At 62.8% G+C, this 21,139-nt stretch overlaps 1 protein-coding gene across 1 annotated transcript in view; it reads right to left on the bottom strand.

The window, feature by feature from the left end:
* Positions 1-1,128: 1,128 nt before the first annotated feature.
* Positions 1,129-21,139, bottom strand: part of SKI (SKI proto-oncogene) — a 60,814-nt gene continuing 40,803 nt past the window's right edge. Inside the window, exons 2-7 of the mRNA XM_082615814.1 lie at positions 6,810-6,929; positions 6,613-6,728; positions 5,873-6,135; positions 5,465-5,766; positions 4,754-4,984; positions 1,129-4,180 (exon numbers count right to left, since the gene is read on the bottom strand). Of these exons, the coding sequence (XP_082471940.1) occupies positions 3,992-4,180; positions 4,754-4,984; positions 5,465-5,766; positions 5,873-6,135; positions 6,613-6,728; positions 6,810-6,929 (1,221 nt within the window). The 3' untranslated portion in view covers positions 1,129-3,991. The remainder of the gene's footprint in view (positions 4,181-4,753; positions 4,985-5,464; positions 5,767-5,872; positions 6,136-6,612; positions 6,729-6,809; positions 6,930-21,139) is intronic.

Raw genomic sequence — 21,139 nt, 5'->3', positions numbered from 1 at the left:
TCTGACTCATGGCCCTACAGCTCAGTGGAAGGCCACTCCTGAGAGGGACAGGAGTCAGGCCCAGGTGACACCTGGGCACCGAGGGCGGCAGAGGGTATGGGGGCCGTGGCTGTGTTCCATTCAGGTGGGTGTGTCGCCCACACCACTGGGCCCAGGGCCCCAGGCACAGCTCTCGGGTCCAATGCACGGGCGGGAAGGGGGAGGGGCTGCAGCTTAGGGCCCAGCCTGCCTCCCTTCCCCTGACCTGTCCCCGACCCTAGGTGGCACCCCATGACCCTGGACCTTGGGGCTGCTTTCTCCTGGGCCCTGCTGTCCCCCACCCCAGCCTGGCCTGGGTGGAGTGGGCTTCTGCTTCCACGCTACAGCCCATTGTGTCCCCCCTCCCCGGGGGCTCCAGGGGAGCACTTCTGGGCCCAGGTCTGGGGGGCTTCCCAAGGCTGCGGGGAGGAGTAGGAACCCGGGAGCCCTCCCAGGCTGGGGTGCGTTTTCTCCGGGTGACCTGTGAGGCCCCACGGCCTGGGCTGGGAGGCCGGACCTGGGTGGCCAAAGGAAGCCTAGTGAGGTGGCACCCTGGGGCCCAGAACCAGGGGCGGGGCGGGGCTGGGGCGGGGGGTGGGGTCCTGGGGAAGCCCCCAGGTAGTCAGGCAGGCGGGGGGCGGCCCTCTGCTCATCCGTCAGGGCAGCACATCGGGGTCTGCGGTTCTGATGCCACCTGGCCCCCTCCCCGTTAAAGACATGGGGCAAACTCTGCAAGGAGCTGGCCATGTACCCCGGGGGGGGGCAGGCCTCCAGGCCCCATGGGGGACAGGCCAGGAAGGGCCCCCAGCCGACGCCCACAGTACAAGGAGGAGCCGCAGCTTGGCGTGACCTTGAGGGAGAGGGATGGAGGGCGCCCCAGCTGGGACCTGCCCGCTTGTGCCCCGTGTCCACTTGGGGTCAGTGGAGACTGAAAGCCCCAGGGTCTGATCGACCGGAAGACAGGCGGCCCTTCCTGGGCTCAGGCCTAGACGGTGGCTGGAGGAGGGGCTCTGGGGTGGCCAGGTGAGCGAGTCCTTTATCTTACGACGTCAGCTGTTTGGGGAGGGGCGCCAAAGGACTAACGGGCACACAGAGAAATCTGCCAAAAGCTGTTGTTTTCTTTTTAAATCAGGCATTTATAAACAAGAAAGCATACATTAATTACATAAAAATAGTTTTCGAATAGTGAGTAAGTCATCATATTGTCATTAGCAGCAGCAAAGGAGAGAAGGGGACGGTGATGCAGACGCTCCCGGCGGGTACGAGGGTGGAGCTGTGGTTTTTTTCCTTAATTGAAAAAAAAAGTGTCATTTGTGACTCCTGACTTAAAGCAAGAACAAGACGGGCCTCCCCGAGCCTGGTGGGCGCGGCGGGCGGTGTCGCCCAGAAAACCGGCTCGAGCCGGTGGGCATGTTCTGCCTCAGGTAGAAATAACCCAGAAAACAAGACAGCTACCAGGTAAGAAGAGAGTCCCGGCAAAGGACCCACCACGTATACGTATGATACATGAGTATCAGAGGAAAAAGTATTTACATGGTCGCTTTGTACATCGGCGAGTTCTGTACGAAAAGCAAGATATTATGTGAGTGAGTTAGCTGCTCCAGAGATATGAATGTTATTGCTGTTGTTTTTTCCCTTCGTTAAAAGTCTTCTTTCAGCATAGAAATAATGAGTGATTAAACTGAATACATGATCATTTCAATAATGGGTATGACACACGGGGAGAGTCAACAGCCTACGGGAGAGTGCCTCTTCAGAAAAGAAACGCCACTGCAGCTGCACGGCAGGAGCCCGGGGACCCTGCCCCCGAGGACGGGGACGAGGACAAGGGGGGACAGCCCCATGGCTGGCCTCGCCCAGGGGCCGCCACCGGCGCTGGCAGGCCAAGGGACCTCGGGGCGGGCCTGAGTCCACCGCCCCACCTCCAGCTCTTCCCGACACCTGGGGACCAAGCCAGACAGTGGCGGCGTAGACCCGGTGGCCGAGACGTGCGGGTGACCGGAGGGGACAGAGCGTGGGCGAGGAGGCGCAGCGGCCCCCACTCGCAACCTGGAAAAACGTATCTCCCTCTGGAGCCTAAAAACTCAGAAAGTAAACGGAGCAAAGCAGGTGGCCTCGGGTGGGTCCCAGGGGGCCCTGCGATCTCACTACGGATTTTCAGACTTGGCAACAGAGCACAGCCGCACAGAAGCACACTGACACGCTTAACGCTTTGCTCCAACTAAATCATTTACTTTCCCTTGAAGAAATGACCGCAAAAACACAACTCTGGAAAAACAAAGCTAAACACAGCATTCTGAGTGTTGCGTGACACAACCGACCCTCTACACGACACGGTAATAATGCCCATCGGTGGATATACGTATGGCAGAGGTTTTAAATTCCATGCATACAGATTTAATAACTGCAAAGAAAAACAGAAGCAAAAAAATTTTAAAAAAAACAAAAAAAACAAACAACAACAACCAAACAAACGCTGCATATACACGATGTCCCTTTTGCATTGCACTTTAGAAGGGGGGCCGGCAGCACCCGGCCCCCACCCAGTAAACCAAGGGCAAAACCTCACCGACGATGCCGTCACCCGGTCTCCGCTCCACTCAGCGGTCGCGGCACCACCCCCGGCCACGCTCGCAGCTGCCGGGGTGCTGGAACGGAGTCGGGCAGAGGGTTCTGGTAAGATCTCTCCATGTAAATAAATACCATGATTTTAGGACGGGCAGCCACCTCGTCTACTGGGAAATCATTTTTCAAGCTTGGGCATAAGAAACCTTATACAATTCGCATACAGTTGAGAGTAAACGAGATTATTTGGAATAAATGCAAGTAACTCATTGTGATAGTGGCAGATTCAATAGCTACTGAAGACATATTTTGGGGGTAAAAAGACAAGTCAGGGTTTGCTGTACAAGATGCTGGAAGGCACAGAACTACCCCCCGAAGTTCAGTTTTTGCATTTTCGTTTTCGTGTGATTCCCTTGTTCAACCAAGCACCAGAGGGGTTTCTAAACACTTGAGCACTTAGGATGTGAATGCTCTATAAATCGGTTTGCAGTATTTGAAAGTAAAAACCTCAGTTAACTGGGGAATAAAAAGAGAAGGGAAGATTTTTGACAAAGTGCAGTTCTAAATATACGTTTAAATGAACGAACAAACAAAAAGAAAAAGTGAAATAATGCTGTGTCTTGTTCCAATGCTGCAGCTTCAGTCCCCAAACAGAAGGAGCAACGTCTGCCGAACTGAGAGGGCTGCCTGGTCGAGGGCGCGTGTGCCCAGCCAGCGCGGACCCGTCTCCCCTCGCCTCCAAGCACACCTGCGGACACACCTGTGGAAGGCGGGCCGGAGCGGCGGGCGGGTAAGGCGGCAGTGTTCCAGCTCATCGTGCCTGCGCGGTGCTCTCCGTGCCCTTCCCGGTGGCAGCACAGGAGACGGGGGTCCTTGTGGCTGAAAAAATAGACTCTGGAGAAAAACCCTTTTTGTTGTCACGCGGCCGCGGGCGCAGATGAGCTGTGATGGCTTCGAGGGCGGCTGCCACCCCGGCTCCCGTGCGGGTCCTCAGGTGGCGTCACGTGTGGGTGGGGCTTTGAAAAGTTAGTCATTAAAAAACATGTTGATTTCTTTGAATATCAAGTCTCCTTATGGGTTTTAAATAGCTTATCACAAAAGTGTAAATGTTAGAACGGTCCGGCAAGCGGAGGGCCAGCTGCAGCTACCGAGCTGACCTCGACTCCGGCTGCGGTCGGGGATGGGCTTGCTCGCTTGACCTCGGCCGGTAGAAAATGTTGCAGTGGATTCCAAAAGTATGTGGTTCCAAACACTTGCTTGGTTCTAGGCACAGTAAGACGTTGTGCTATATGGACCGGGGCTGGGGGGGGGGGGCGGCCCCGCCGGCACGGAGCCCCCAGCCCCGCTGCCCGCCCGCCCGCCCGCCCACCCTGCGGCGTCCACCCCGCGCAGCAGACAGTGGGTCCGGCTAGGGCTCCAGCTCGGCCGTGCTCTCGCTGCCTGTGGCCTCAGAGCGGGGCCGCGGCCACAGCTGCTCCTGCAGCCCCTTCACCACCTTCTCCAGGTGCTCCCGGGCCTCCCGCTCCCGCAGGAGGTCAGCCCGCAGCTGCTCGCGATCGGCCTCCGCGTGCTGCAGCTTCACCTGCAGGTCCTCGATCTGGAAGGGGACACCCCGCGTTAGCCGGGCCCGCTCCCTACCTGGCCGCCGCCCCGGCCCCGGCCTGACCCTCCGGCCCATCACAGGCTTGCCCCACCCGCCGCCCACTGGACCCGGGCTGGTGAGGCTGGCAGGGCCTGGGGGAGCTTCCCGGGCGGCACCAACCCTGCCCGCGGAGACCCTGAGTGGGGGAACTACCCGAGTCCCGAACGCGGAGGCCTCGGGGCGCCGCTCAGCCTCCTGGGCCTGGCCCGGGTTCCTGAGACGGCTGTGAGGCCGGAGGAGGGGCTACGTGTACCCTGTCTCCCAACCCCAGGCCAGGCAGGGTGGCCACCTGGGACAGGCTGAGACTTTTAATGGTGAGTGAGGGTGTGGGTGCGGCCCTCCCCCCAGGCCAGGAGGTGAGGAGAGCCTGGGGCCAGGAAACCCCCGTGGAAGGAAGACCCCAAAGCCCAGCAGGGCCAGGTCAGCCTGCAGGCTCCCCACGCCCGGGGCGGCCCCGCGAGGAGGGGTGGGACCCTGAGATGCCGACGGACGGGGCACCCGCCCTCTCCGCCCGCGCGGCCCATGTACCTGGGCCGAGTACTTGGCCCGCAGGCGGCCGGCCTCGCAGCCCTTGTCGCACACGCGCGCCTGCCGCGCCTGCTCCAGCTCCCGCTTCAGGCGGAGCCGCGCCTCGTTGGCCTCCTTCATCTTCTTCTCATTCTCGGCCCGGAGCCGCTCAATCTCCTTCCGGAGGCTGCGCTTGGCCTCCGTGGCCTCCCGCAGCTTCTCCTTCTTGGCCACACGCAGGAACTCCAGCTCCTGGGGCGAGGGCGCCGGCTCAGGGGCGCCCTCACGCCAGGCCTCCCCGGCCCCGGCCCTCCTGTGCCCACTGTGCACAGCCCGAGGGGAGTCCCTACGGCCGGGGGAGGGGGCTTACCCAGGCGTGGCGCCATCTGGGGGCCCCAGGGACCCTACGCGCCCAAAAGGAGAGGCGGCGGCCCTTTCCGGGGTCTCAGCCCCGGCCCCCGACACGCTCATGAAGATGCATGTGGGGAGCCCCACCTCCCACCAGAACCGGGGACCCGGTGTGGGTTTCTGAGAGCGTGGTTGAAACGGGGTTCTCGGGGCTGGCAGGGCTGCGCCGTGCTGGGGCCACGTGTCAGACGCTGGCTGAGGTGGGAATGCATCTGAGCCCTGGGGTGAAAGCCCCGCCCTCCGCAAGGTGGCGCACAAGGCGACCAGGGGGCCGACGGCACAACCGCACGGTCTCTAGCCCCCGCCGGCCCCCGCCGGCCCCACCTGGTGGAGGCTGCGCTTGGCCTGCAGCGCGGCGTTCAGCTTCTCCTCCTGCTTCACACGCATCTTCACCACCTCGTGCAGGAACTTCTCTTTGGCTTCCTTGGTGTCCAGGCCGCCCTCCAGGGCCTGCCGCAGGTGCTCCAGCTCCGCCTCCAGCCCGCTGCTCGGGGCGTCGGTGGGAGCCGCGGCGTCGGGGGCGCCGGGGGCCGCAGGCAGGGCGAGCAGGCCCGGGGAGCTCAGGTCCTTGGCGGAGCCGGATGAGGTAAAGGACGGGGAGGACAGCGAGGACAGCGAGGAGGTGACTGCAAAGCAGACGGACGGAGGAGTGGGTCAGCAGGGCGCCCGCCCCCAGGAAGGGCCGGGCGGGCGCCCCCGCCGCACCGGGGCAGATTGGCGGGCTGCACTCACACTCCTCTCTTCCCTCCACCTCCACCTCGGCCTCCGAGTCCTTGTCCTCCTCTGGGGCAGGCCCGGGTGCCGGCGTCTCCGGGGCTCCAGGGGTATCCACCGTCAGCTTCCGCTTCCGAGGCTGGACGCAGCTGGTGACGGGCTCGGGGGCCCGGGAGACGACCGTGGCGCAGGGCGGGCTGCTCACCACCTTGTGCTGGGCTGGCGGTGCTAGGGCCACGTTGGGGGCCACGCCCGTCTCAAAACTCTTGTAGGAGTAAAAGCTGCAGGGGTGTGGCGGGCATCGGGGCCTCGGCATCTGCCCCCCGCAGCCCCTTGCCCCGCCCCTGTACGCCTCCGCACCCCCGCTGCACACCACCCCCCATCGCGGCCCCGGCTCCCATGGACTGCATGAGGGAGCAGACACTACAGCCCGGGGCCCTGGGAGAGCTGCAACACGGCGACCGGCCACCATACGCGGGACAGGCCACACCAAACGCAGAGCGCGCGGCCAACTCCAGACGCCACGGAAAATCCTAGCGTCCCCCCCACCCCACCCCCATGCCATCAAAGAACCAGCACTTCCGCAACTGCCTCAACCAGAGGGCTGGGGATCTGACACACAGCCTCCAGACCATGTGCCCGTCGAGCTCAGTGATGATTAAAGCGGGAACCTGCTTCCCCGGCTGGTTCAGGGCCCCACAGCAGGGTCAGGCTGAGGTGGGATGCAGACATGCCCATCAGAGCTGGCGGGTACTCACCTGTCTCGAATCAGGGCTGGAAGGTGTGGGGAGAGCTCTTTGTCACTCGCAGAAACCGCAGGGGACCAGGGTCGGAAGGCAGAGAGGCGCTGGCGAGGGTGGATGCAGCCCAGGCTCTGTGGGGAGAGAGGCGCCGTCAGAGGCTGGGCCCCGGGCCTCCCCGCACGCCCACCCTGCACGCCCGGGCCACACAGCACCTTGCTGGAGGAGCCGGCCAGAGTCCGCAGCCAGCCAGACTGCTTGTCCTTCTCGGAGGATGTGGGGTGCTGGGAGGGGGCGTCGTCTGCTTTTCTTACGGAGGCCGGGGGCTCGGAGACCTGTGAGCAACATAGAAGTTCCCGTTGGCAGGTTGCGAGGGGTCCCCAAGGGCCCAGTCTCAGACGCAGCTGAGCAGGAGGCATGTCCAGGGACGTGTGCACCCTGCCCGACTCATCACCCAGGGCAGGACCGGCCCCACGGCAGTGCTGCACACATGCCCACCGGGCACTGGTGCAAGACAGCAGGAGGGACCCCTGCCCCTACCCTCAGGCCACGGCCGGTCTGGAAGAGGCAGCCCGGGGGGCAGGCTCGCTGGCCGAGTGCAAGGCCCTGTCGGCGCCACCCAGAGCTTTCCATGGGTGCCACGCAGCACCCCCAGAGTTCTGGATTTCACCAGAACTAACTTCAGAAACTCCCTGTGGGCCTGGGGCAGCTGCACGATGGGCTGGCAGGGCAGCCCTGGGCCGTGCCCCCTCCCCGCCTGAAGGAACATTCCCAAAATGAACTGAGTGTGTTCAGCTTGGCAAGGAAGCCCCCTCGACTTTCCCAAGTCTTGCTGTCAGGGAAGGAAGCTTGGGACAGCAACCCCAGGCCCAGCAGCCGAGCGCTGTGTCTGCTGGACGCTGTGGCCCAAGTGGCCTCCTGGGCTGGTGTCAAACTCCCCCCCATAATCTGCCGGCACCAGAGTCCTGAGGACACAGGGACCCTCCCCAAGAAAACAGAACAGTCTTTGGAGGACAGAGGGTGCCCTCCCCCCACGGCCGGAGCCTGGGCGCGTCCGGGAGGCCACTGAGGGCGAGGGGCTGGGGGACAGTGCCCATCACCCCAGGCCTGACCTCAGGAGGGGTGGGGGGGAGGGGGGAGGGGCTCCTTCCACCCCATGGGGCACTTGGAGAAAATACTGAACCCCAGAACTGACCGAGGGTCAGCAGGGCCATCACCACAGAACTCAAGAGACAGGGGGCAGGCTGGGCCAGGCCCCCCAGGGTGAAGGAGCCAGCACGCGTGGGTGTGTGCGCAGGGGGCCGACCCCGCAGCCAGGGAGCCAGGCTCCCTAAATCTGCTCCAGGCAACGTGTAGCCCTCGGGCCCCAGACCTGTGGGACTGGACGGCGAGGCTCTGGCCTCGGGTCCCGCACAGGGCAGCTGTCCCAACAGCCTGCACACCCGGCCCCAGGAGACGGTTCGGGGGTCCCACAGACAGCGGGGACCGTCTGCTCATACCTGAAAACAATCACTCAGGAAAGAGAGACCCACTTGGTGCTGCTTTTCAGGGGAAAGGAGTCGCAGTGATGCCTAGACCGGGCGACACCCACAAGGGTGGGGTTTCCTGTCTGAGCTGAGTTCTCAAGGGAGAGAAGCCACAGCGGCCCCGCCGGCTCCTCTGATTCCAAGAAACCTCAGGGAGCCTCGTGGCGGGTGTCAGATGAGCTGCGCAGGGGTGGCTTCCCACTTGGGAGAAGGGCCGGAGCTTCCTGCCCCCGCCTCACCCCAAGCCCTGGTCCACCCAGGGCGCGGGGAGGCAACTGGGGAAGCCGAGCAGCCCGAGACCCCCGATCCCGGTGCACCTTCCATGAAGCGCAGCCAACCGGTTACGAAAGCGAGGAAGCAGCGGAAGAGGAGCTTGTGGACCCAGACTGGGCGGGCGTGGGGCTGCCAGGGCCCCGAGGGAGTGTGGCCTCCTCAAAGCCCTGGGAAGGACGGGCTGGCGACAGCAGGCAGTCGGGGACAGAGCTGTGCGCGGCCATGGCCGCACGTCCCCCCGTGCGAGGAGGTGAGCCTGTGGCCTCCGGCTCCTGACCCCGCTGGGCACCTCGAAGCCCAGGACGCTCCCCAGCAGCGGGGCTGGGAGCTCGTGGCCACTTCCCCACACTCGAGGACCCGGGTGGGAGCACGTGCCCCGTGCACACGCCCCAGCGCGGGCGGGGGGGTACTGCCTGACGGAGAAGCCTGTAGGGACAGCACCAAGACGTGGGTCCCAGGATACACCCCGCCGCCACAGGGTGCCGCCCCCCAGGACTGCTCAGCGGCCATGCGTGTCCGTCACCACGGAGGACAGGACTCGCGTCTGCCCATAGGGCGCCCCCCGCTGTGGGGTCTGTGTGTCGCTCAGGGACCTGTGTGCATCTGCAAGGACTTGGGGTACGATTTGGGAGTGCTGTCACTGCCGTGACCTTCATGTCCGGCCAGGCCAGGAGTGTCAGCCAAGTCAGAGGCATCAAACCGTGGGGCCCGCTGGATATGGGTGGAGTGGGGTCTGCACGGCTGCTGGGACTGTGGCCACCACCAGAGACCAGCACCACAGCAGCAGGCAGACGGGGGGGGGGGCGCTTCCAGCATCCCCCACCTCGAGCTCCCAAGGGCCATACTTAGTGCTTGAGCCCCAACGGCCCTGCAGGCCAGCCCAGCCAGGCAAACCTGGGGGGCTCCTCCCTGCAGGCAGTAGGCCCTGGACCCACTGCGGAGCAGCCTACATCCTGCACTAAGGCCCAGAGGTGGGGAAGGGGCGGCAGGAGGGCTGGGGGCCACCGAAGACGAAGCTCACCCTGGGTTTCCGAGTCCCCACCCCCAGCGCTGCACCGAGAGCCCCAGGGCACGCAGCACGAGGGCCTGGACGCTGGGCCCTGGCCTGCACATCTGGGGACCTCAGGAGCCCCCGGATGCTGGCAGTCCCCACCCCATGGGCCTGCCCTGCCGCGCACGCCACACTCCATTTCTTATGCGCTACATCTTGGACATCTTCAAACAGAAAGCGATGACGTACGTGGGGGAGGAAAGAAAGGAGAAAGAACATTCTAGATGCAGTTCATGGCACCAGGCTGAGGCCTGAGCACACAGTGTGACGTCTGCACACACAGAGCGCTGGGGCATCCCATCCCCCATGTTCCCAGCTCTGGGGCGACCCTAGCAGTACAGAAGGGCGGATCCCACTAACCGCAATGCAGAGCCGGGGGCCAGCAGGGCACAGAGCCGCCCAGTGCTAACCTGCACGGGACAGAGCAAGAGAAGCCCAGCAGCAAGGGCAGGACCAGCCCCAGAGGGCCCGGGGCTCGAAGAGGAAGGCTCAGACTCACGGCCTCGAACACAGACACACAGGCAGGGCTAAGGGAGATGCCGCCTGAACACGGCGCAACGGGGCTGCCCGGGCTGGGCCCAGCATGGAGCACGTGGGAGTGCGCGCCACCCAGGCAGCTGCCCGGCGGGAGCAAGCGGCCAGAGTCACCTCCCTGCTCAAGTCCACGACTGCATCCGCGAGCCCTTGTGGGATGTGTGGGTGACAGGGCTCCACCCGCCCAGACGGGCGCCGCGCTGCCCTGAGAACCGCCACCTGCAGGGAGGCAGGCGTCTGTCCAGGGCACCCCGGGTCGTCAGGATACGGGGCCTCCCTGCACCCCCCAGGAGGCACACGCACCTGTTCAGGGTTGTGCACATGCGAAGCTCAGCTGTGCAGGCCGCGCACTGGCAACCAGAGGAGAGCAGTAACCACCGCCCTCCCCGGGCTGGATTGGTCTGTTTTCTCGCAGCACAGAGGCGTCCCCTGTGGCCTCGGGGCCTAAGGCCAGGATGCCCGCTGCCCTGGGCGCTCTGCAGGGCTGAGGGCGGCTGGTCCCCACATGCCCTCTGGTCCAACAGCACTAGACAGTGTGGCTGGGGGGCCAGGTGGGAGCGTCCACCCAGTGAGACCTGCACCGCTGGCCAAGGAGCACGGCCTGGACGGAAGACCTGCCCCATGGAGGAAACAACATTTGGCTCCCCCAACTCTTTGCTGGGGGCGGGAGTTCTGCCACCTCGGGGGCCAGGCCCAGATAAGGGTCCGTCCAGGCAGCGACACGCACTGTTCAGCCGCCAGACCCTGGTCGTCAACTTGTTAGAACGACAACATCAGCCTTGGTGTCACCCCCTGTCCCCCGGACCCCGGGTTGACCCAGCCCAGCCAGCAGCATGGTGCGCCTCCTGCCATCAGATACAGCAAGAGCGCCAGCCTCTCCCAGGAGGCAGTGAGCAGCCTCCACAGATCAACCCGAGGGGCCATGTCCCCACCTCTCGGGTGTGAGCACACACCTTCCAGGTGAGCAGGAAGCCCCACGGGAAGCTCACACAGAGCTGGGCGTGTCCTTCAGATGCACTTGCCCTGCCGTGCAACATACCTGCCCGCACCCCCTCCTGCACGCCCTCCTGCACCCCCTATATCATCCCCTCCCCGTCACCCTCTCCCGCACCCCTCCATCACCCCCTCCTCCACCTCTTCACCAGGCGGCGGCGAGTGTGCAGAGCTGCTCTGTGTGCTGGGAGAACAGCCAGTCTCAGGCCGGACCTGCGGGCAGCGGCTCCCCTTTGCCAGCTCACAGTCCGACAGATTCTGCACCAAAGGCCCGGGCAGGCCGCGCTAGGGGCTGCGAGTGCGTCTCACCCACCCCGTCCAAGGCGGCTCTCACTTCAGGGAAGGGCTTTGGGAAGCGCCGGGAGGGCCGGGTGGGCGTGGGGAGAGTGACTGCTGCCGGGTCCCGTGCAGAAGGCAGAGGCCGAGGGGCAAGACCACTGGCCGCCAACCTTAAACACCAACTGCTCCAGGAAGCTGTGACGATGGCCCAGAGCCCGCGGCACCTCCCCCCAGGCCAGTGCGGGGGAAGCAGCAGGATCACCCAAACGCCCCGGAGACTGAGATCACACAGCCGCGGCGAGGCCCCCGCCCAAGGGCCACCGGTCAGGACGAAGGCGGCCGAGCGCAGCCCAGCCTCGGCGTCAGGGGCTGCTGGACCAGCACTGCCACCGTTATGAGCTCATTTTCCACATGGCTGGAAAGCGGTTCCTTGAAAGGACACAACCCAAACCTCCCCTCTGCTTCTAACGTCCTCACCAGGCTCTCGGGGTGTCGGCGGCCAGGGGAGGGCCAGGGGAGGGCCCTCCTGGCTCCCGGCTCCTGGCTCCCTAGGGCTGAGACTGTTTCTGTGCAGCTTCCCTACGATCAACTGCTTCCTCAAACCATCTCAGAGAAAACCTGAAGGTGAAGCGTCTGGAGGAACCAGGAGGGCTCCAACGGTGTGAGCCCCACCCCCAATGAACTGCTTAGATGATACCAAAGCACAAGGAACCAAAGATGAAATAGGAAAGGGGGAATTCAGCAAAATCAGAACATTTGTGCTTCGAAGGACACCATCAAGAAAGTGAGAAAACAACACACAGACCGGAAAAAATTCTTTGCAAATCACCTCTGATAAGGGACCTGGATCCAGAACACACGAGAACTGAAACTCAAGAGAAAAACAACCCATCTCAAGGGCGAAGGCCTTGGAGAGGCATTTCTCCAAAGAAGGCATACACCCAGCCAACAAGCACATGAAGATGCTCAGTGTCCCTGACCATCAGGGAAACGCACCTCACACCCATTAAGACGGCTATGATCACAACCAGAAAGCAAGTGTCGGTGAGGATTCAGGGAAATCGGGAGCCTGTGCGCCGCTGGCAGGGATGTGACCCGGGGCAGCTGCCGGGAAAGCTGGTGTAGAACCACCCCATGACCCCCAGTAAATACCCGAGAGGACTAGAAACAGGGACTCAGACCTGGTACCAGAATCTAGACCAAGTGCACAGGAATATCTGTTACCTCGTACAACTGCACGTGGATCTACAACCATCTCAAAAAAAAAGTAGAATTTAAAAAAACACCATGAGGTGCCCCTTCACAGTCACTAGGACGGCTGTAATTGTTGAAAGGATGGACACTACAAAGCATCAGTGAGAGGGGGCTTCCCTGGTGGCGCAGTGGTTGAGAGACCGTCTGCCGATGCAGGGGACACGGGTTCATGCCCCGGTCCGGGAAGATCCCACATTCCGCGGAGCGGCTGGGCCCGTGAGCCATGGCTGCTGAGCCTGCACATCCGGAGCCTGTGCTCCGCAACGGGAGAGGCCACAACAGTGAGAGGCCCGCGTACCGCAAAAAAAAAAAAAAAGCGTCGGTGAGGATGTGGAGAAACCGGAACCCTGTGCGCTGCTGGTGGGGAGGAACAGAGCTGCAGTCGCCGTGGGACAGTCTACAGAACTGCCGTACGGTCCAGCAACTCCACTCCTGGGCCCGTACTCAAGATTACTGAAAACACACCCACAGAAAAATCGGACACGAGTATTCACAGCAGCATTATTCGTAACAGCCAAAGAGTGGAAACGTCCCAAATGTCCGTCAGTGGGTGAATGAAAAAACAAAATGTGGTCCCGTCCATCCACACACCGGACCATCGCTCCGCCTTGATGAGGAGTGAGGCACAGACACGCGACACAGCGCAGCCGTGAGGACACGGCGCCCAGTGAGAGGAGCAGACATGAGAGGCCACACGGTCCTATTCCCGTGAAACGTCCAGAGCAGGAAATTCCGCAGACAAGAAGTGCATCAGTGGGTGCTGGGTGATGGGGGCCCACGGGGTACAGGTTTCTTTCAGGGTGATGGAAATGTCCTAAAATTAGACAATGGTGATGGGTGGCATATACTAAAAATCACTGGCATACTCTTAGAAAGGGTGCATTTTATGGCATGCGAATTACATCTCAATAAAGCTATTACTAAAAATATCTATTAGGAAAACAAGATGAACTGTTGGTTGAAAAATCAAACCACTGAGGATCGAGGGCTCCTGACTGAGGAGCCCGGGGAGCCACTCAAGGCCCATGGCACCGAGACGGCGTCAGAGGTCAGGCAAGGTCCCGGCGGGGCTGACATCCACTGGGCACCTGGCCGGGCAGACAGCGCACGTCCAGGGTGACAACGTGCCCCTGGCCAGGGTCCCATGGCGGGTGGGTGTGGGGCTGCACACAAACGCAGAGGCTCAGCATGGAGGGCGGCTGCGAGGTCCTGAGGCCCACCCTGGCCCCCGCCTCCCAAACCCTGTGGCCCGGCGTCCTGGCAGTGGGCGCCCCGGAAGCCCTGCCCCGGCTGGCTCTCTCAAGCCTGGTGCCACTTCACAGGTAGGGTCAGAGGGCGCTGCTCAGGCCACCACCCCACACAGCAGGGGGCAGGAGAACCTTCAGCGCGCTGGCCAGCACCCGCCCTCTGGCCCTCCCCGCTCTGTGCCTCCACCCTCAGCAGCTGAAGACCCAGGTCCCCTGCCAAGACATGGGCACGTGGGCAGGCCCGGGGGCGGCACCCAGAGGCAGCACCCTCTGGGGGACCAACTCGACATCACCTGTGGCCCCATCACCATCTTATGAGCCACTCGGAAGACAAAGCAGTCCCCCCGCCGGCCCCCAACCTCAGGGACCTTCCACCGCCAAGAACGAGCCTGCACCCCCCAGACTGAGGCCTCAGAGCCAGCAGGGCCTCAGAGAAGTGGTGAGAGACGTTCTTACAAATGTACAAATCGGCAAAAACATGTCTAAGGGAGCATTTTTTTAAAGTTACAGACGTCGTATGAAAACCACGTTTAAAAAAAAAACACACAGCAATCTTATATACAAAAAAGGGGGGGGGGCTTCCCTGGTGGCGCAGTGGTTGAGAATCTGCCTGCTTATGCAGGGGACACGGGTTCGAGCCCTGGTCTGGGAGGATCCCACATGCCGCGGGGCAACTGGGCCCGTGAGCCACAACTACTGAGCCTGCACGTCTGGAGCCTGTGCTCCGCAACAAGAGAGGCCGCGACAGTGAGAGGCCCGCGCACCGCGATGAAGAGTGGCCCCGCTTGCCACAACTAGAGAAAGCCCTCGCACAGAAACGAAGACCTGGCACAGCCAAAAATAAATAAATTAATTAATAAACTCCTACCCCCAACATCCAAAAAAAAAAGTCTAGGAATCTTAATACAACACGTTTATTTCTAACTGAATCTTAACATGGAATTCCACTCCTAACTGGTATTTCTCAGGTAAAAAGTCGCTGCCTGTCTGTCACCCAGATTCTAGGTGAGCAACAAGAAACCACTGGAAGCGTTCCTGAGATTTCCAAGCCCCAGGACAGGACCCAGGGGGATCTGTCCCCCAGAGCAGGGACAGGTGAGTGTAAATGACCGCAGCCCAGTGGGGACTCGAGGCCGGGGTCCCGGGGAGAGCACAGGCATGGGGCAGGGGCGGAGGGCAGGCGGCCAGTGGCGGGCCAGGGAGCCCGGGGTCTCTCCGTGACATTCAGAGAGCCCCACGGTCCCAGCTGCTCTTTCTGCAATTTTCCTGTCATTTAGCAGATCAGCAGAAAAACAGCCAAGACCACAGAGATGAAAAGTTCCTGCTGGGCAGCATCGGGCCTTCAAAGCAACCCATCCCCACCTCGCTGAACCCTGGTGGAGGTGGAGCTGTCACAGCGTCAGGCTGGGATCCCCCGAGATCGGGGGGGGGGGTGCGGGCAGCAGCCTCCAGCCCCGCTTCTCAGCCCCGGAACCCCGGTCCACACACTCTGACACCGGAGAAGACAAGCGAGCATCCCTGCGCGTGGAGCTGAGCCCAGGAGGACACGCCCATGTCACGTGCTGGCCCAGGAGGCCCACCGCAACCAACCAGGGCCTGGGGGCCCCGCCCACCATGCAGGGGAAAGCCCCTCAAGAACCCATAACCATGGACCTGCACGGACCCCTAAGAGGGGCAGACGCCCACGTACCCTACACGCAAGGAGCACAGGGTGGGAACATCCAAAGAGACCCAGCCGGAGCGGAGCAGACACAGAGGGGAGCTGTGCGTGTGGGTGGGCACCAGCGCCAGGCAGGCACATGGCACCCCACAGAGCGGCCCCGCTCTGCTGGACTCTCCCACCTGGGGTGAGCCCAGTGCCCACAGGGGCCGCAGCAGCTCGAGGGGCAGGGAGTCAGCCCCGCTCCTGCAGCCACGTGGACCCACCACCAAGACCAGGGCCAGCCCTGCTGGGCCCCTGAACCCCTGCCTGGGGTGGGCGCAGCAGGGAATCGCAGGCTCCTTCCTGCAGGGATGCCCGCCTCGCCTCAGAGGGGGGCTGCAGAGGAGAGAGTGTGGCTCCCCGGGGCGAGGGTGGGGCTCTGGGCCACCGCATCCCACCTAGGCTTTGTGACAAAGTCCTGCCAACACCACCCACGTCTCCTGCAGCGTAGCTCTCAGCCCCCACGCTTGGGACCACTACCTCTAAATCAGCCCAAGGGCTACGTCACGGATGGTCCTGCAGATTTTACAGTTCTAGAAACTGCAGAGCTATTTTTGTAAGTACCATTAATATTTTCCACGTGATAATTCATGTTTCATATTATGCTTAAATTAACCTATTTTCTGATTACTGTGGTACAGAGGAAGCAGATTAAATTTGCAAGACAACCCCAAACCCCAAAATGAAGTGAAAATAGTTTTACAGATTTGCTTTGATTTTTTTAAAACTTAAATGGGTCATCTTTTCTGTTACTTCCACACCATCGATGAGAATAAGTTAAGACTTTTTTTCTAAGGAAACAGTCACCGCCCCTCCCCCGGGAACCAGACCTCAGCGGCTGTCGGCTGAGGGGTCCGCATTCCCTCCGCAAGGAGGGACCTTTGGCCTGGCTCCCAGAGGGAGGTCCTCCCACCCCCCACCAACCCTCCTGCGGAGTAGAATGCAGGGAGGGGACGGGAGGGGAGGGGAGGGGCGGGGCTCTGGGAAGGGGTGTCCCTGAAGACCCTGGACATCAGCCCCGACGCTGGGAGGCCTCCGGTGGCCCTAGTCCTCGCCATGTCGCGGACCCGCCACCAGCCCTGCTGCACAAGGCCTCCCACACCCCTGCAAAACCTCCCTTTTAGCATCAGAAAATCAGGGGAAGTCCCCTGCTGGACCAGGCGGGGTGGAACGGAACCTTTTCTTTTCCTTAGCAGTCACTGGAAAGTAACTTGTTAAAAGGCCTTAAAAAAAAAAAAAAACCCAAACACCAGAACCCCAAGAACAATGAAGCTGTCCTGGGGCTCATTTTACTCTTAGGACAATGTCCTTGAGGGGTGGTGAGGAACAGCGTCTTTCCCAGCACCCTGACCGGCCAGTGTGTGGGGGGGTGGCCCATAGTGGTCGTCAGGCCTCCGGCCCTTGGGCAGAGAGGGAGGAGGACCAACAGGCCTCTCCATCCAGAACAAGAGAGAAAGTCGGCAGGCAACACAGGACACTGGGGCCGCCCTTCTGGAGGGCGACTAAGAACCAGCCTGAGGGGAAGAGGACAGTTTATGGGACAGCAGGAGGGGCGAGGCTGGACACCACCGTGCCCCACGCGGCCCTCACCCCACCAAGGCCCCTCGGGAAGGTCAGCCTCCCCCTTGACCCCCAACAAGCCTCTGACGCAGGAACCACCAGGACACATGGGCGCTGTCCCCAGACAAGGGCCCCGATGGAGCAGCAGGCACACGGGCCAGGCAGCAGCTCTGCCGGGTCACCAAGCCTCCCCGCCGCCCCTCCCTTCTCCAGTCCTGCCGCGCGCCCCACGTCCGTGCCCAGATGCCAGCCTGTCCCTGGCCCCTCTGCTCACACTCACACCTGCCGCCAGGGGTTCCGTGGGCGCCTTGCCACACCCACGGCGTCTCCCTCCCCGCCCCTGGGGACACAGCCCCTGTGGGCCCCAGGCCCCCTCCACTGGCCTCCTCCTCTGAGCTGCATGCCCTGCCGGGTGGGGGCCAGGGCCACCCTCTGTTGCTTAAACCTCCAGGGCACCCCCCGCACGCCCCCGGACTCACAGCTGACACCTGCCGTGCTCGGACCAGGACAAGGTCAGGGCACGCGTGGGTGGACGGGCGTGTAGCCTGCGCACTCGTGTAACACCGCACCCTCATGTGTGGTCCTTCACCTGCTCCAGGTGAGAGCCTCAGAGAGAAGCCCGGGCCTGGGGCAGCTGGGAGTCAGCGGGGACGTGGCAGGCCTTTCACTGAGCAAAGCCCTAAACCTGGCAGGCTGGTGGGGTGGCTCCCAGGTGGCCCTGGGACAGGCCCTGGGGAGACAGACCCCAACCCCGCCTGGTCCCATCAGTCAGGGCACCGATGCGGACGCTGGCCGGGGGCGCTGAGCCAGGATCAGAGGCGCCTCCCGCGTTCTTCCAGTAAAGGGCCTTCCGCTCCTCCAAACACCGACGTGACGCCGGCCGAGGGTCCCCCGAGGCCTTGGGACCCTAGGCCTCGCCTGAGAGCAGAGGGGGCGGCAGACGGCGGAGCACCCGGGGGCCCAGGGAGGCTGAGGCCTCGGGCTGCTCAGCGTCCCACCCTGGAGGATACACGATCGGAGGGGAACGCGTCCCCAGACTTGGCTTTGCCATCTCACCCGCCCCCAACTCCCGCGGAGGAGCCGCCGGGCCTGGGCCTGAGAGCCCGAGCCCGCAGGTCTCTGTGCGCAGAAAGCCTGCTCTTCCTCCAGCCCCGCTTCCCACGTGCCAGGCCCTGCCACGAGCTACGTATGCATCGCAGCTCGCCTGTGCGGGAGCCTCGGGAGGGTGGGTGCGGGAGCCAGGACGGAAGGAGGCCCGGGAACCTGGGGGCCGGGGCCCTGGAGGAGGTGACACAGGTGCTGCGGGCCGGTCAGTTTTGTGGAGGGACTCGAAGGCCCAGGAGCCCCACGCCCAGAAGAAAGGTTCGGATCCCAGCCACCATCAGTGTCCCGAGGGCACTGCCACGACCCCCACGGGGCAACTATACCCCAACCTCAGAGCTGACTTTACTGACACACAGACGACGCCAATAAAGGGGCCCAGCCCAAGGCGAGGGCACGTGACGGACCCCCGAGCGCCCCCTATCTGTGCATCCTGAGAGGCAGGAGGGAATCTGTGTTGCTCTCAGCACTCCGCCCACCAGACCCAAATTCCAGTGCTGACCATGCAGGACGGGGGGCTTCCAAAGAGGCAGCCGGGGGGAGAGAGGAGGACTCCCTGCTCTCAAACGACCCCTCCCCCTGGCTGGCACCCACTGGGCCCCGGGAGGCCCTCGGAGGAGAGGTCCACCGCCCACATGTCCCATCCCACTTAGGAGAGCCCTACGCTCAGTCCACGGGCGCAGACTCTCCCAGCAGCCCACCTCGCAGGGGGCCACAGGGCCTGAACCGTCCTCGGGGGTAGAGGAGGCCGCTCACAACGTTCTCAGGGTCCACACCAGGATTCTTCCTGTCCAGGGAACACTGTCCCGTCTTCAGAATCTAAGTAAAAATATCCCCAAGATGTGCCCACCCAAAGGGGACAGGCGGCCAATCTCTGCACAGCATGGGGGTCTCCCGGCCCTCCAGAGCCTGACACCAACTCCCACACACCTCTGGGGGCAGGAGGAGGGCCGGGAAGGGGGTCCCAGGAGGCCCCTCCCACGAGAGCTTTTTAACCTGAAGGTAAGACACCAGGGCTGGCCTTGTGGGCACACGACTGCGCACTGGGGTCAATGCTCTGCTGGGGTTACCTCTTCACCTCTGATCAAATGTTATTTTGTAAATGAAATCCAACGGGACAAGGGTGTGTGCAGAGCCAGAGAGACGGCGTGTGACCCCAATGGGCCAGGGCTTCCCTTCAGACAGAGGGGGCCATCCGCCTCCCACCCCAGCCCAGGAGGCCGTCCTGGCCTCTCGGTACCCACGCTAGAGTCAGAGACGCAGCCAGAACGGGAGATGGGGACCCGGGTTCTCGTCTCTCCCGCCTTCCACACCTCAGAGGGAGGCCGAGGTAGCTGGGGGGGGGCAGCCCAGTCAGCCAGACAAGGATGAAACACACACGCAGGCTGCAGCGACCCTGCACACACCTCAGACGCTCTCACCTTTGCATTTAAAAGCGGCATCACACGACGGGAGGAGGAACGGTAAAACTCTGGGTGATAGCTTCAATTTTTAATTTTTTCTTTATCCGAAATGGCATTAAATAACAATAAAACCCCCATGACAAGTTGAGAAACCTCAAAAGAGGAATGAAATGTAGGCATTTCAGGCCCTTTCCTCCTGCGTCCCAGACAGAAGCCGGGTTACGAAGCCAGCCCAGACCCTCAACGCGCACAGTCACCGTGGACCCGCAAGGTGCCCAGCTGCACAGGCTCAGCAGCGGCCACTCGCTATCCTCGGGGACGCAAAGGGCTGCCCACAGAAGCCGACCCTGCGGTCCAGTGTCACCCACGTGGAGCCCCAGGGCGCGTGCGAGCTCACACCAGAGCGAGAGAACTTGGAAACCAGTCTCTAACCTGTTAAGGATAAGAGCCTCCAGAACAAGACTTTTAAGCCCATTTGTCAACACCTCCCAAGTGCACACAGAGCTGGTGATGGCTGCTGCTGCCCAGCTCCCCACAGCTCAGCTCCCCACAGCCCAGCTCCCCACAGCTCAGCTCCCCACAGCTCCGCGAAAACCACCAGGCATCTGAACCAGAGCTCAGTGCAGCACACAGGCTGCCCACCGGGGTCCAAACACACTTCAAAGCCAAAGGGTTTTCTGTGCTCCAAATTCTAATTACAGAAAAAGGTCACTTCTTTTTATCGTTGGGGGTGCATCTGTCCAGTTAAGCACACACGTGGGTCCCTAAACTCCCCTGTCCACACCAGCCACTGACGGAGATATGACGGGGATGCAGCCGCAGGACCGTGCGTGGAGCACCCACCCCGCCCTCCAGCCACGGGGGCCACAGCAGAACCCCGGGCGGGTGCGGCCTGGTGGGCAGGTGACCCAGAGGAGGGCGGCTGAACGCCCATCTGCCCCCACCTCTCCTCCTCCAGGTGCAGGCCTCCTTGGGGGGGAAGGTAATAAGGGAGCCCGACCCAGGGCGCTGTCGCAGCGGCAACTGGCATCGGCTCCCGGTCAGCTGGAGACCCTGGGTTCCCCTGGAGGGGCTCTCAGGAGGGGCGCAGCAGCAGGGGGAGGCAGCCTGGCCCTTCACCCAGACCTGCAAGCAGTCCCGAGAGAAATCAGAGTGACCTGGGGCCAAAAGGAGGCTGCGGCGAGCCAGGCGTGGGTGGCAGGACCAGCGGGCGGCGCAGGCCGAAGGAGAGACACAGGGGACCTGGCCACCGTCGCGGCACCGCTGGGCCAGACCCCGTGCAGCCTCCTCCGCCAGCAGGCGGGGTCCCAGGGGAGCTGCCCTCCACTCCTCAGCAACCTAAAGGTCCCCCGCAGAGGCAGGTCCCCCTCCCCCGGGCACTGCATGTGCCGACAGCCGACAAGGCCCAGCCCAGCTCTTGCAGGCACCCCGGCCTCAGCGGGCAGCTGGAGGGAGGGCACTTTCGCCTGCTTCCCCGCCAGGAAGTAGCCCCGGCCGGCCCCGCCCACGCCGCCGGTCTGTTTGGCTTCCTCAGCGCCTGCACCTCCTCCCTCCCTTCCCCTCCCCCTCCCAGCAGCCGCCCTGCTTGTTTTCTTGCCATAGAAACCGACACAACACTGAGC

Source organism: Mesoplodon mirus, assembly GCF_964341445.2.
Source record: "Mesoplodon mirus genome assembly, chromosome: 3".
Lineage (NCBI taxonomy): Eukaryota > Metazoa > Chordata > Mammalia > Artiodactyla > Ziphiidae > Mesoplodon > Mesoplodon mirus.
The sequence above is the reverse complement of the archived record's forward strand: the minus strand, read 5'-3'. Positions and strand labels throughout refer to the sequence as shown.